Source organism: Entelurus aequoreus, linkage group LG01 (genome assembly GCF_033978785.1).
Source record: "Entelurus aequoreus isolate RoL-2023_Sb linkage group LG01, RoL_Eaeq_v1.1, whole genome shotgun sequence".
Classification (NCBI taxonomy): Eukaryota; Metazoa; Chordata; class Actinopteri; order Syngnathiformes; family Syngnathidae; genus Entelurus; species Entelurus aequoreus.
This window is the reverse complement of record NC_084731.1, coordinates 50,671,044-50,686,552: the sequence shown is the minus strand read 5'-3', so window position 1 is coordinate 50,686,552 and position 15,509 is coordinate 50,671,044. Positions and strand designations below refer to the sequence as shown.

The following is a 15,509-nucleotide window of genomic DNA, read 5'->3' as shown; positions in this document are numbered from 1 at the left end:
TTTCAGTAGGCCTTTAAATTTGTATTAATAACTATACTTTTTAAGATATTGTATCTTTCATCCTGTTTTACCTAAAACATTGTTTTTATATTTATTTTTCATTTTTATGTTAATGCAAGTGTAAATGTTGTCTATCTGTGTTAGCCCTGCGATGAGATGGCGACTTGTCCAGGGTGTACCCTGCCTTCCGCCCGAATTCAGCTGGAATAGGCTTTCGGCAACCCCGAAAGGGACAAGTGGTAAAAAATGGATGGATGATGTCATTGCATTGATTTCTTCACTGACTCACCCCACAAACTGAAATTCACATACGTGTACGTATTAAAATTGTTACTTTAAATTAATTTTACCCTTCAAATAATACTTTGCATCTCTATCTGAGCATTTAAAAAAAAAAAAATTTTTGTGGTAGTTGATTATTTCAGGTTTGAATGTTATTTGTGCGGTTTTAAGTTTCACCAGATTCCTATATGTAATTATCAGTTATTTTACGAACAGTACATTTGTGTAGTTAGATATTGAAATCAGTTATTTAGTAACACATTTATGTATTCAATTCAAATTAGAATGACCTAACAACATATTTAGGTGATTGTGTCCGACATGGGCCTCCATAAACGTACATTTTTCCTTTAAACATGCCAGAAAAAAAAGAGTGTTTGGCTTTATCTTTCTCAAGCTGCTGCATGTCTGCCTCAGACCAGGATAAATGCTGATTGTGCAAATATTAAGACAAGACTGTGAAGATCAAACATTTATTTGTCATCTGTGCTTTAACAGGTGCGTTGAGTGCAGCTGAGGTGTTCTGCTTGTTCACAGAGCATCAGGTGACCTCCTCACAAGCAGCTTGGTTTCAGAGGTTGCCTTCATGGAGTGAAGAGAGCAGAAAACAGCGCACAGGTGAGCACAGGTGGTCCTTAGTTTGCCCGGCTTAGAAGCTTCCTGATGTCTCCCTCGATGTCGCTGGTGAGGAACCTGCGACTGTAACGCTTGAAGGCCACGCCGTTCGGGCCGATGAGGAACTTCTCGAAGTTCCAGGACACATCGTTCCTGCACACGGGGCTCCAGATGATGAACTTGGGATCGCTCATCAGGGCAGCAGGCTCGTCGCTGGGAACCGGGAGGCTTTCACGCAGGAACACAAACAGGGGGTGAGCGTCCTTGCCGTTCACATCCACCTTCTCCAGGAGCTGGAACTTGGGCTCAAAGCCGTTACCGGGTCGGATGTACTTTAACGACTGAAGGATTTCCTCATTCTTACAGTTCTCCTGCATGAAAAAAAAAAATATTGGCAATTCAAAATATATATATATACCGTATCTCACTAAAGTAAAAACCTCCAACATTTTTGCATTTATTGTATTTTTCCAAAGGGCAACACTGTAGAAAATAAACTTGGATATAGTTTAGGGCAGGGGTCTTTAACGTTTTCCTGGCCAAGGATCCTCAAACTGATGGAGAGAAGGAGCGTGGACCCTCTACTTATATACCTTGTATGACATTTGGATTGTATTTAACATTCAACTGGTCTGTTAGGTATCTTGTTATTGTGCAATACTAACCATAGTCCATCCATTAATTTTCTACCGCTTGTCCCTCTCGGGGTAGCGGGGTACTAACCATATTCAAATAGCAGTATTGTGCCGCTAATTGCTAGCTGGCAACTGGTGCTCAAATCGCCAGCGGGCAATTGCTGACGCACCAATCGCTAGCCGGCAACTGCTGACGCTAATCGCGAGCCGGAAACTGCTGACGATCCAAATGCCAGCCGGCAACTGGCGCAACAACTGATAGCTGGCCACTATGCACCAATCGCCAGCTGGCCACGAGAGCGCCATTCTCTAACTGGCAACAAGGGCGCCAATTGCTAACTGGCCAATAGAGCGCCAACAGCTAACTGGCCACTAGAGCACCAATCGCTAACTGGCAACTAGAGACAAGCTAAAGGGTGGCAAAATAGCCACCCTTTGCTCTGACTACTTTTTCGCACACACTTCGCATTCTCTCTATGAGCTTCAAGAGGTAGTCACCTGAAATGGTTTTGCTTGAAGCTCATCGAGAGAATGCCAAGAGTGTGCAAAGCAGTAATCATAGCAAAGGGTGGCTATTTTGAAGAAAGTAGAATAAAAAACAGGTTTTCAGTTATTTCACCTTTTTTTGTTGAGTACATAACTCCATGTGTGTTCATTCATAGTTTTGATGCCTTCAGTGACAATCTACAAAGTAAGTAGTCATGAAAATAAAGAAAACGCATTGAATGAAAAGGTGGTGTGTCCAAACTTTTGGCCTGTACTGTACGTCTGGCCCGGCCGATAATCGGTTGATCTCTAACACTACTACAACTACTCTGAATTATATCCAAGTTAACTTTCGATAGTGTTTCCTGAAATGTGACTCACTTGAAAGTTGTAACTATCTCCACTAAACAGGCACAAACATTTTGGCTGCAATGTTTTCTGGAAGAGCGGGTTGAACTTCCTCATGTTTTACGAGTAGTTCATCTATTTTAGTCTCACTTGTTGGCAGTTACAGTATGCATTACACAAAATCACTTCCTCATGCAAACATTCTTCTTCCTCAAACATTCTCCACCGCAGACATGCTTCGCATGAAATAGCAGCAGTGTACAATCAAGTAGAAATAGGCTCCATCCAAACCTTTGAATTTAAGAGTTTTTGGAAATATGGGTAGGAAATGGATGGATGGATGGAGTTTGAAGGGGAGGTTTGCAACTTGTTCACAGTTACATTTTTCAAAGCAAACAAAATAACAGGAACACCATTAGCTAGGTTATGTTACCATTAGTAGTTGAACAGAACATATATATTTTTTAATATTCATGTCACACTTACATTAACAGCATTAAACATGCTGTAGATCAGGGGTCACCAACCTTTTTGAAACCAAGGGCTACTTCTTGGGTACTGATTACTGCGAAGGGCTACCAGTTAGATACACACTTAAATAAATTGCCAGAAGTAGCCAATTTGCTCAATTTACCTTTAACTCTGTTATTATTAATAATTAATGATATTTATCTTTGTGGAAACACTGATCATCTTAATGATTTCTCACAATAAATATATATAGAAACAGATAAATATCAATATGCAACACTTTATTTTTATATTTTCTCTAAGTGCACATTTTTCAAATTGAACATTTTCAAATGATCACTTCTAAGACAGTCTTGTGAAATCACAATATCCCATTTTAACTAGCTAGCCACTAACATTTTTTTTTAACAAATCATGAATTACTTTGCACCATGTTTGTACAAATAATAACTCATGTAAAATACAAAAGTAAACTCTCAAATTTTTAAATCATGTCACACTTTGAACTGGACACCAAATCTGTTATCTGTTTCTTTGTCAGTTAGTGGGAAGCCTGGCATTGCATGCTGTTAACTAGTGTGTTGTACTCTGGTGTGTAACTTGACACTGCAACTCTGAGTGAGTCTTGCAGATGTGCATCAGTGAGGCGTGTTCTGTGTTTGTTCTTGATGAAGTTCATGTCAGAAAAGGCTGATTCACAAAGATAAGATTTTTCCTCATTGTTTGCGGAACCTTCTTAATCTTTTGGACATATTTTCACAGCAATCTGGCCTTAAGCTTAATTATGATAAATGTAAAATGTTAAGGATCGGAAATCTAAAGGGAACGTCCTTTCGAATGGAATGCAAAGTGCCTGTTTTGTGGACAGATGGACCAGTTAACATACTTGGTGTTGTTGTCCCAGAAAATCTGGAAGATCTAGGCTCAGTAAATTATGACAATCGACTAAGAAAGCTGGACAAAATTATGCAATTATGGAAAGGGAAATCCCTAACCTTGCATGGTAAAATGTCTATTGCCAACTCGTTAATTATTCCTCAATTTATTTATTTGTTTTTGTCATTACCAGCTCCATCACAAAACTTTTTTAAGATTTATGAGCGAAGGGTCTTCGATTTTGTCTGGAACGGAAAACCAGAAAAGATTAAAAGAAAGGTTTTGTACAAAGAGTATGAATATGGGGGCCTGAAACTTCTCAACCTTGAAGCTATGTGTCTGTCTTTAAAAGCATCAATTGTTCCAAAGATGTATTTAAACATTGAGTGGTACACAAATGTCCTGTTGGACAAAAAACATGTACTGTATCAAAAGAAATTGTATCCTTTTTTACAAGTGATCCCCTCCCAGAGAGTCTGCTGGGAAACATGGCGGGGTTCATAAAGGAAACAATCCACTCATAGTGGTGTTTTCAATTTTATGTGCCAGAAAAAAGAGACGATATTTTGCAGCATTTAATATGGATGAACTCTATTATTGTAATAGATGGAAAGCCTTTCTTTTGGAAAAATATGTTTGAAAGAGGAATCATTTTTGTCAATGATATTATCAATGAGAATGGTAAAATTATGAAGTATGATGAATTTAGAGCTATGTATGGTGATGCTTGCTCAAGCTTTTCATTTTATCAACTAACTGGAGTAATTGGGAAAAGATGGAAACAAATAATTAATTATGGAACTACTAAATTATTAGTTTGTAAACCACTAATAAGAAATTCTAGTTGGCAAAAAGGAACTAAAATAAATAGAAAAATATGTAATTTTTATTTAATAAAGAAATCTTTGAAGGCTGCCTCATACAACACAAATGGAAAATGGGAAGACTTTTTTGACTGCCCGTTGCCATGGGATGCCATATTCAAAGTAATCTATAAAACCACTATCGATGTGCAAAATCGTTATTTTCAAATTAAACTTATTTATAACTTCTTACCCACAGGGAAAATGTTAAAATTATGGAATATGACAGAGTCAGATGATTGCCGATTTTGTTGTCAGGAGCCTGAATCCACCCTGCATTTGTTTTGGTATTGTCATATTGTGTCTTTGTTTTGGGTGGAAGTTGAAAAAATGTGTTTAAGGATTGGTTTGTTTATGAAGCTTAATGTGGTTTCTGTTATTTTAGGAGAGTTCATTGACAATCATGATTTAGTCAATTTAATTATAGTACTCGGTAAAATGTTTATTTTTAAGGCCAAAAACAGATATTCACTTAGTATTACTTTCTTTAAAACATTTATTCAGTATTTTCTAACTTTAGAAAGTTACATGGTTGAAAACGATAATGATGCCAAAAAACATAAAAAAAAAGATGAGAAGTCCTCAAAGGCTTATTTTGAAAGTATAATTATGTTTATAGATTATATGATATCTGTTGTTGTGTTCCCTAATTTGAGTGACCTGGACATAATCTGGACTGTACATAAATGCTTATTTTGAAAATGTAATTTTGTTTATAAATTATATGCAATCTGTTGTGTTCCCTAATTTTTTTCTGTGTACATGAATGAAGGTGTGTGTTGCTGAGTCCGACTTGGACATTATCTGGACTGGGCCTGGTTTAAAAAACCCTTTAAACAAATCTAATTTCATTGACAACCTGGTCTGTTGAAGATAAGGCCCTTTTTTAAAAAATAAAATAAAATAAGATAAATAAATAAAAAACATTTTCTTGGATAAAAAATCAAGTAAAACAATATAAAAATAATTACATAAAAAATAGTAATTAATGAAAATGTTAGTGGACCAGCAGCCTATACAATCACGTGTGCTTCAGGGACTGTGTCCCTTGCAGATGTGTTGTCTATGTTGTGGGAACCAGAATATTGGTAGCAGAAAGAAATAACCCCTTTTGTGTGAGTGGGTGTGGATGAGTGTGCATGGGGGGAGGTTGTTTGGGTTGATGCACTGATTGAAAGTGTATCTTGTGTTTTTTCTATGTAGATTTATTAAAAAAAAAAAAAAAATATATATATATATATTTTTTTTTAGAACAGGCCCGCGGGCGACTTATCTGGTCCTTACGGGCGACCTGGTGCCCGCGAGCACCGCGTTGGTGACCCCTGCTGTAGATTATACAATGTACAAAGTACAAATTCATGGTGTAAAAATGCAACTGCAAACAATATTTTAGTGAAATTGTGCAACCAGACCAGCAGTAAGACACGCACTCTTCCTCATTCTCTTGCACACACACTCTCACAAGTAAGGATGATCAGTTTGTTTAATTTTTACTCAAGAAAATATCAGAAGGCGATTTTATTCATACAGAAATGTATAACATTTATAACAATTTAATAGACATATATCTATTTTATGGTTCTATTTGTTTTTATTGTTCTTTTCCATTATGACAAGTGAGGCACCAACTACATCCTTCATTGTATGATTTCCAATGTTTATTTATCTCACAACTGCTGCGGAATGGCCAACTAGTGTTACATAGCATAGTTCAGGGGTCTCAGACACGCGGCCCGCTAAATTTAATGTTAGTGTGGCCCGCGAGTTTTATATGAATGGCGCTTGACAGCGTCATACTTGCCAACCCTCCCGATTTTTCCGGGAGACTCCCGAATCTCAGGGCAACCATTCTCTCGAATGTCTTCACCCAAACAACAATATTAAGGGCGTGCCGTGATGTCACTGCTTTTAGCGCCCTCTACAACCTGTACAAACAGCGTGCCAGCCCAGTTACATGTTGTATTTGGCTTCTGTACACACACGTAAGTGACAGCAAGACATACTTGATCAACAGCTCCACAGGTCACACTGAGGGTGACCGTATAAACAACTTTATCACTGTTACAAATATGCGCCACACTGAACCCACACCAAACAAGAATGACAAACACATTTCGGGAGAACATCCGTACCGTAACACAACATAAACACAACAGAACAAATACCCAGAATCCCATGCAGCCCTAACTATTCCGGGCTGCAATATACACCCCCGCTACCACCAAACCCCTGTGGTGGAATTTCTGACTTTTGTACCATATTTTGTGTCTGTCAAAGTCCGAAAAGAGAACGAGGTCGAAAAACATTAAGAATGTCTGCTCGTTTCTCTTTTTTCTATTCTGTGCCATTGAAGGAGCATATGTGGGTTAGAGTAGAATATATGGTCGGCCTGACCATTCTACAAAATGTTTTCAAGATTCAAGATTATTTATTGTCATATGCACAGTTAAACAGACAGTTTGCCGTACAATGAAAATCTTACTTTGCTAGTCCACCCTTTAACAAGTCACACGGTACTTAGCTAAAAATAAAAATGTATATACAATGCACAGTAAGTAACATTACTTTATTGCACATTCTGATTGACAGTCAACAGTATAAATATGGAGGTGACATTGGGTCACAGCAGCAGTTAAAGTGTCTTTAGTGATCAAAGGTGAAAAGTGTCTACAGTTTACTTGTATCTTTTTGTTCAAAAAGATACAAGTAAAACGGGAGGGGGCCGGGGGGGTAGCTAGCATTCACAATGTGGGTAGAAACTGTTTGTCAGTCTCGTAGTCCTAGATTTCAGGCTCCTGTATCGTCTGCCTGATGGTAGGAGGCTGAAGAGACTGTGCTGGGGGTGTGTACTGTCCTTTATGATGTTGTGTGCTCTCCTGGTGGCCCTGGTAGAGTACATGTCCTGTAGTGAGAGGAAGGCTGCTCCTGATATGTACTGAGCAGTTTTAATCACTCGCTGGAGTGCCTTCCTGTCCTTAGCAGTGCAGTTTCCATACCAGACCGTGATTGAACTGGTAAGGACACTCTCAACCGTACTTCAATAGAAGTTGCTGAGAATTTTGGGTGGCATGCCAAATTTTCTCAGCCTTCTTAGGAAGTACAGTCGCTGCTGGGCTTTCTTTGTTTGTTTGTTGGGTGTTGTGATTCCAGGTGAGGTCCTCGCTGATGTGGGTCCCGAGGAATTTAAAGGTTTTCACCACTGTCCACCTTTGTCCCCCCTATGTACAGAGGTGTGTACTGTGCACTCCTTCTCCGTGGGTCAATAATTATCTCCTTGGTCTTGTCTGTGTTCAAGGAGAGATTATTATCCTGACACCAGGCCACCAGTTCCGCTACCTCCCTTCTGTACGCTGCCTCAGCTCCCCCGGTGATCAGTCCGACGACCGTAGTATCATCTGCAAACTTGATGATACTGGTGTTGTTCTGGGAGGCCACACAGTCGTGTGTGAAGAGGGTGTACAATAGGGGGCTCAGCACGCAGCATTGGGGGGTCCCTGTGCTTAGAACCTTTGTGCCTCATGTCTGGTTGCCGATTCTGACTGACTGGGGCCGGTTTGTGAGAAAGTTCAGGACCCAGTCACAGAGAGCAACAGTGAGGAGTTTAGCAGTGAGTTTTTGTGGGATGACCGTGTTAAAAGCAGAGCTGTAGTCGATGAATAATAGCCTGGCATAGGTGTCCTTGCCCTCTCAGTGGGTGAGGGTGGTGTGGATGACGGTGTTGACTGCATCCTCAGTGGACCGGTTCTGCCGTTAGGCAAACTGTAAAGGGTCCAGTGTGTCTGGGATAGTCTTCTTGATGTGTGAAATGACTATCCTCTCGATGCACTTCAGCACTATTGGGGTGAGTGCAACAGGGCGATAGTCATTCAGACAGGTCACAGTGTTTTTCTTTGGCAGGGACACTAAGGTGGTGGTCTTGAAGCAGGTGGGCACAACAGCTTGTGCTAGTGACAAGTTGTATATGTCAGCAAGTACGTCAGCCAGCTCTGATGAACACACCCTGAGGGCCAGGCCAGGGATGTTGTCTGGGCCGGCTGCCTTCCGTGGGTTTGTTCTCCTCAGAACTGTACGTACTTCTGCTGTTGTCACAGTGAGTGGTGGGTCCTGCGTGCGCTCGGTGGTCAGAACCCCTCTCTGTTGGTTGGTGTTGAGGACCTTGAAGCGGGCGTAGAACTCATTCAGCTCATCTGGCAGTGAGCCTTGGCTGTTTGTGACCCCCCTGCTCCCCTGCTTGTAGTCTGTGATGTGTTGCAGGCCTTGCCACATGCGCCGGGAATATGTGGTGGAGTAGAATCCCTCCAGCTTTAGTCTGTATTGTCTCTTGGCCTTGCTGATTGATTTACGCAGGTCATATCTGGCCTTCTTGTAGTCCTCAGCGTTGCCTGAAACAAATGCAGTGGAGCGGGCATGTAGCTTGGACCGAACATCGCAGTTAATCCAGGGTTTTTGGTTTGGGTATATTTTGTATTGTTTTGTGGGAACAATGTTTTCCACACATGTGCTGATGTAGCCAGTTACACTGGAAGCATATGCCTCTATGTCCACAGTACCGTCATCCCTCTGAGCAGCAGTTTTGAACATGTCCCAGTCTGTACTCCCAAAGCAGTCCTGAAGCACTAGTTCAGTGTCTTCATTCCACACTTTAACAGTTTTTCTCACTGGGGCGGCTTGCTGAGGCACTGTCTGTACGCTGGATATAGAAAAGCTGAGATGTGATCAGATAGTCCAAAGTGTGGTCTGGGTACAGCCTTGTAGGCAGGCTTCCCTCACGTTGCAGTATACTTGGTCCAGAGTGTTTTTCTCCCTCGTAGGAAAGTTCACAAACTGATGGTATTTCGGGAGGACACTCTTTAGGTTGCGGTGGTTAAAATCCCCAGCTACCGTGAACGCAGCATCGGGGTGTGCGGTCTCTTGTTTACTGATGACGTCATGCAGCAACTTCAGCGCTGTTGTGGAATTCGCCCGTGGCGGGATGTAAACACACAGTATAAACACTGCACTGAACTCCCTTGGCAGGTAAAAAGGTCTGCATTTCACCATCAAAAACTCAATGTTGTCCGAGCAGTGTCTTTCAACCACCTGTACGTCCGAGCACCAGCGGTTACTCACGTAAACACAGACGCCGCCGCCTCTCGTCTTTCTTGAGCCTTTGTCCGGTCTCCACGGTAGACTGAGTGCGTTGCTAGCTGGATAGCAGAGTCTGGGATGTTGTCCGAAAGCCAGGTTTCCGTGAAAATAAGAGCACAGCATTCTCTCAGTTCACGCTGGGATGTAATCCTGGTTCTCAGCTCATCCAGCTTGTTGTCGAGCGAGCGCACGTTAGCTAGCAGCAGGCTAGGTAGTGGTGGTCGTGTAGCTGTAGCCTTTAGTCTAGCATGTAGCCCCGCTCTCTTGCCTCGCCGCCTTGTTGTTGTTTTGGTCTGGCTGTGGTTAGCTGGGTCTCATCGTAGCAGAAAGTTAAAGTCCGTCAGACTATAAGTGAGCTCATGGTGAGCTTTTCTGATGTCCAGAAGTGCGTCTCTGTTATATCTCACTGTTGCGTGCAGAAACTTTGCATTTAGGATGCGAATTAGTACTATAATAAATAAAAAAACGTAGTTGTTGTCGGGAGGACGACGCAAAGACGTCAGCCACGGGGGGCGCCATCTTGTATATCTTGTATATTTTTTTGATTGTTTGTTATGGCTAAAGGATTCAAGGAGGTTGCAGAATAAACAGGTCCAAAACAACGGGACCTTGACACACGAAGAAAACACATAAATGGCCAAGTAGACCAAGTATATGTATGATTCGCATGATTCTCGATTCATCCAACGTCTCCGGAGGACGTTGTCTGTTTGCATGACAATTCAATCCAACCTTGCACCATTTGATTATGGGTAAATAAAACTTTTGTACTAAATTCACTTTTGTTGCCGTTTAAGATTCGGACCTTCCACCACACCTGCGCCCCCACACATCAACCCCCCCTCCGTGCATCTGTTGAGGCGGGGTTTGGTGGTAGCAGGGGTGTATATTGCAGCCCGGAAGAGTTAGGGCTGCAAGGTGTTCTGGGTATTTGATCTGTTGTGTTTATGTTCTGTTACGGTGCGGATGTTCTCCCGAAATGTGTTTGTCATTCTTGTTTGGTGTGGGTTCACAGTGTGGCGCATATTTGTAACAGTAATAAAGTTGTTTATACGGTAACCCTCAGTGTGACATGTATGGCTGTTGATCAAGTATGTCTTGCAGTCACTTACGTGTGTCTGCAGAAGCCTCATACAACATGTGACTGGGCCGGCACGCTGTTTGTATGGTGAAAAAGCGGACGCGACGACAGGTTGTAGAGCAGGGGTGGGCAATTAATTTTCACCGGGGGCCGCATAAGCAACCCCAGCACTGCTGGAGGGCCACACGACAATATTTCAATTAAATTTTGCTCAATATTATTTTTGATATACCGTAAGATAAATAATAATGATGATAATAATAATAATTAATAATAATAATAATAATTTAATTTAACCTAACTTAACTTTATACAAAAGCAGATTGCTTTTGATGGTCACTTTATCCTGCATTATCCAACATTTTTCCCCATCAGATTTGGACAACCATCTGTTGTTAAAAATAGTTTTTAATCATATTTATTTTATATTGTTTTTTATATTGGTTTTATATATAATTGTTTTTTCTTTTTATTCAGTCATTGGTGGAGCTAAGGATAATATGTGAATATTGTTTGTAATATTGTTGTGCAGCACTTTGGAAACATTTTGTTGTTTAAATGTGCTATATAAATAAAGTGGATTGGATTGTCACACCTGCCAGCTTGTCCCAACACGCATTTACCTCTGTGAACAAGTCATTACCTGTGGTTGTCTCTTTAATTGACTGCATCAGAGCTCTCATCCAAAGTTAGCGAAAAACAGTCCATGTCTCCGGGCATTATCAGCGCAACAAAGTCCAATAAGCACTCCTTAATAAACTCTCCGTCAGAAAACGCCTTACTTTTTCTGGCGCTTTTGTGAGAAATGACGAAACTTGTCCTGACGGCTGCATCTCTGGGGGTGTGAAATATGGCACAAAGTCCTTGTTGGGTTTGCAGTTTTACCATCAACGCATCAGCCTCCCTTGCGCGCGCTTCATCAGACACATTCCGGTATTTTCCCTCGTGTTTCTTCGTGTAGTGGCGATTAAAATGATATTTAAACACAGCAAGCTGTGTACCACACATTAAGCACACGGCTTTACCATTAATTTATGTAAAGAAATACTTGCCAGTCCAAAACACGCCATTCCTCATCAACTTTTCTTTTTTTAGTGTCTCATCACTTGTCTCTACGCACCTTCACTCACAGGTTCCCTCCGGACATACGGCATAAATAACACATTTCAAAATAAAAGCAGCACAGTTGTATTGCGCGCACGACATAGATGTTTTTTAAACTTTATTTTGTAATTTGTAATTGCGCCATTCAATTCACTCACAATCGCACACGCGCATACGTCCACACGGAAGTAATACAAATAACGCTTTTCAAAACAAAAGCAGCACCGTTGTATTGCACACTCGACATAGATACTTTTTAAAATTTATTTTGTAATTTATGATTGGCCTCACGCGGGCCGGACAGGGATGCGCAAAGGGCCGGATGCGGCCCGCGGGCCGTACAATGCCCAGGTCTGCTGTAGAGGCAGTGCTATCACGGCACACCCTTAATATTGTTGTCCGAGTGAAAATCGAGACAAATTCGGGGGAATGGTTGCCCCGAGAAATTGTTGGGAGGGGCACTGAAATTCGGGAGTCTCTCGGAAAAATCGTGAGGGTTGGCAAGTATGTTGCTAGGGCGGGATAGACATTCAAAGAAGGTGAATTCATTAAAAAGTGCATGTTAGATTTTTTAAAGAAATCTTTTCTTGCGGCCTTAGTTGTACCAACCAATGTTGTACTGCGCATGTGTATGTTCCGTGGGGCGTGGCTTGCAGGCCAGGAGCAAAAGAAGGCGAGATTTTGGAGTTTTGGCGCCCTCTAGACAGCCGCGTAAAAGTTGCAATTGTGAAATATTTCATTTAAAAATAAGAAAATAAAACGACATCAGGTAATTTAGACAAAACAAAATGTAATCCAATTTACAATACATTTTTTCTGGTTACACTATCATTTGATTGGATGATTTATTATTTATATAGCCTAAATAAAATGATTACATAGTACAATAAAAACATACTTTTTTGTTGAAATGTTCACCTTTATTCCGCAAACGTTTTATTACCAAGCAAAACGTAGAACTTTTAAAACCACAAAAACTTTGCAACACTATTATATCGAAGCATTTTTAAGGCAGGTACATAAAATGTAAAATGCAGAAAAATAGTTATTTGATGTCGTGCTCACCTGGTGGCCGAACTGGTTGCAGGGCACTCCCAGGATAACGAGCCCCTTGCTGCTGTAGCGTTCATGGAGCTCGTTCATCTGGGTGTAATCCCTGGTCGTCGTCCCTCAGAGAGATGCAACGTTCTCAATGAGGACCACTTTGCCCTGCAGCGAGGAGAAATTCAAGGTTTCCCCCGTCAGGAGCTTAGCCGTCAGATCGTAGAACCGCTTCGCCATTGTTGATCTTCCGAGTGTCGCCAAGTGACTGCCCTATTGTACCAACGTCTGCATGGAAACTTGAGGCTAAACCAAAGATGTTCTGCCTGTCAAGATAACTCACTGCCTACATTTTGTAGTGACGCTCGATGTCTGTTTAACTTGTAAAAAGTCAAAGTTGACCACGGTTAACAATTGTATTAACTTTTAACATCAACAATATGGATGTGGGCATCTTAATGATCTTACTCATATTTCATTTTATTTTACACTTTAATGTGCTTGCATCGTGTGTGTAGCACCGCCCAACAAAGATCACACGAAACACAAAGCAAGCACCTCTTTTGAACAGGAACCGTCTATAAATATGTCGCTATTACTGTAGTTGTGTCCAATAAAAAAATAGTTTACGTTGCATTTATGACGGTGGAGTTCCTCAAACTGTATTAATATGTATATATATTAACTCTGTCTTTGGTCACCTATTTTATTTTATTCATGTTCGTTATTTTCTCGTACTATCATCTGCAGACGCTCTCTTGCCGCAAACGTCAGACTTACACCACTGGCGGGAAACATGTTTTCTAACTCGCTTGTGTCGGCATGATAGGTCGTCTGTGTTTGTTAACCAGAACGTCGAAGTGCAGTTAAGGTTATATTTTCGAATCATTTGAACAGCCAGAAGCTTAGCGTTGCTACAACTGTAACAATCTACTCTAATCATTGTCTAGCATGTTATGGGCTACTGTCGTTGATAAAATAAACTAACGTTATATTGATCTGACCAGTATGCTAGCTGTTAGCTGTGTTGGCAATGGCTGTTATTAACTTAGTTTCATGGTATACCAAATCAACTTTACAACCTTGTATAACTTGTATCTCATCAGATGATGCGGAAAAGGCGAAGCTCCACTGTTGACAATGCAGAGAAACACGCTCCCTCCTCTACTAGTAAGTGAATGCAGTATCATCACGTTATGACACATTCCATCTGTTTGGAACCCCACACACCTGGCTAATAAAGAGTATTCTGATGACATGTTCTAATGATAACGCATTATTTTAGGTACCAGACAAAAATCAGATGCAAAATATCTCAATGCAATTGATACAATTGAAAAGGCATGGAACAACAAACTTTTCAATGGTACTTGAACCATTGTGATAGGCCAAATATTAAGGGAGCTACGAATGAAATGTAACCAAAAAATTTGAAATTTAAATTTGGGCTCTAATAACACAAAGCTGCCTTGCTGGCAGTTTTTTTCTTTAAAGGGTAACTGCGTTTTTTAAAATTATTTTGCCTTTCATTCACGATCATTATGAAAGCCATGACGACAGATGTATTTTTTTAATGTGCTGGGGGAGTAGATGGCACAGACAACAAGGGCGTGGTATTAACTATAAATGTATTTATATACATATATACATACATACACACACACATATATATATATATATATATATATATATATATATATATATATATATATATATATATATATATATAACAAATAATATAATAAACAGGGAAATGGAGTGTGACAAAATCCAAGAGTGTGTGTGTATAAGACTGCGTGTGGAGATTAGCTGTTGAGTGTTATCGTAATGTTGAGCGAGAGGCAAGTCCAAAAGCGGCAGGGCAGGCTCATAGATCCGTGAGAAGCAGGAAGTCGGGGGGCTAAAAGAGAGGCGTTGAAGGTCAGTGTCCAAGCGGGAGTTCGAGATCCAAGAGGCAGTCAGGGAAGCAGAAGGAACGCAGGGAAAGACGAGACGCACAGCTCGTCACGAGGAACGAAGGCAGACTGCAGGAAGGACGAGAAGGAAGACACGAGACCAATTAAACACGACGGTGGAGGACACAGACAGAGAGCGAGATAGCGAGATTGCATAGAGCACGATGATCACTTACTGTACTTCAACAGATGATTACGTTCTGGCGCCGGATAGCAGGATGAGCAGGCTTATGAAGGCAGGACCTCTCATTAGCGCCAGGTGCGTTGAGTGCTGATGGAAAGCAGCTGCTTGCTGCCGCCGGAGTGACGCGTGCAGGAGATGAGCGCCTGTAGGCGTGTCCCGAGGCGCGCTCCGCGGGACTCCTTGAGGAGTGCGCAGCGGCATGCGCTTGCGCCGTGACATTCTAACTCGTAAATAAACGTTAATAAGAGTCCGCTTACAGCTGAGCCAATGGGCGGTCCTCTATTCAGCCCATAAAAAAAACACCCAAAAAGTGCCAACAATATGGCGTTTAGACTTCATGACTTGAATATTAACCAAGAATTAGTGATATTGTTATTATAAGAGCTAACACAGACAAATTATTTACTTTATAGTGGTGCCTAACTATGTTTACATCATTGA

At 41.1% G+C, this 15,509-nt stretch overlaps 2 protein-coding genes across 7 annotated transcripts in view; one reads left to right on the top strand and one right to left on the bottom strand.

The window, feature by feature from the left end:
• Positions 1-741: 741 nt before the first annotated feature.
• Positions 742-13,413, bottom strand: gpx1b (glutathione peroxidase 1b). The gene is made up of 2 exons (XM_062054385.1): positions 12,954-13,413; positions 742-1,268 (listed from the first exon to the last, which is right to left on the bottom strand). Exons 1-2 carry the CDS (start codon positions 13,167-13,169, stop codon positions 918-920), a joined length of 567 nt encoding a protein of 188 aa, XP_061910369.1. The 5' UTR covers positions 13,170-13,413; the 3' UTR covers positions 742-917.
• Positions 13,414-13,552: 139 nt separating this feature from the next.
• The window catches only part of fancd2 (FA complementation group D2), a 112,669-nt gene continuing 110,712 nt past the window's right edge, over positions 13,553-15,509 (top strand). For 2 of the 6 annotated variants that reach the window (XM_062054238.1, XM_062054228.1), the window contains exons 1-2: positions 13,557-13,800; positions 14,036-14,099. In XM_062054238.1, the coding sequence (XP_061910222.1) occupies positions 14,036-14,099 (64 nt within the window). In that variant the 5' untranslated portion in view covers positions 13,557-13,800. Of the gene's footprint in view, positions 13,801-14,035; positions 14,100-15,509 lie in introns of all 6 variants that reach the window. The other 4 variants (XM_062054219.1, XM_062054200.1, XM_062054246.1 and 1 more) reach the window with 4 other exon arrangements.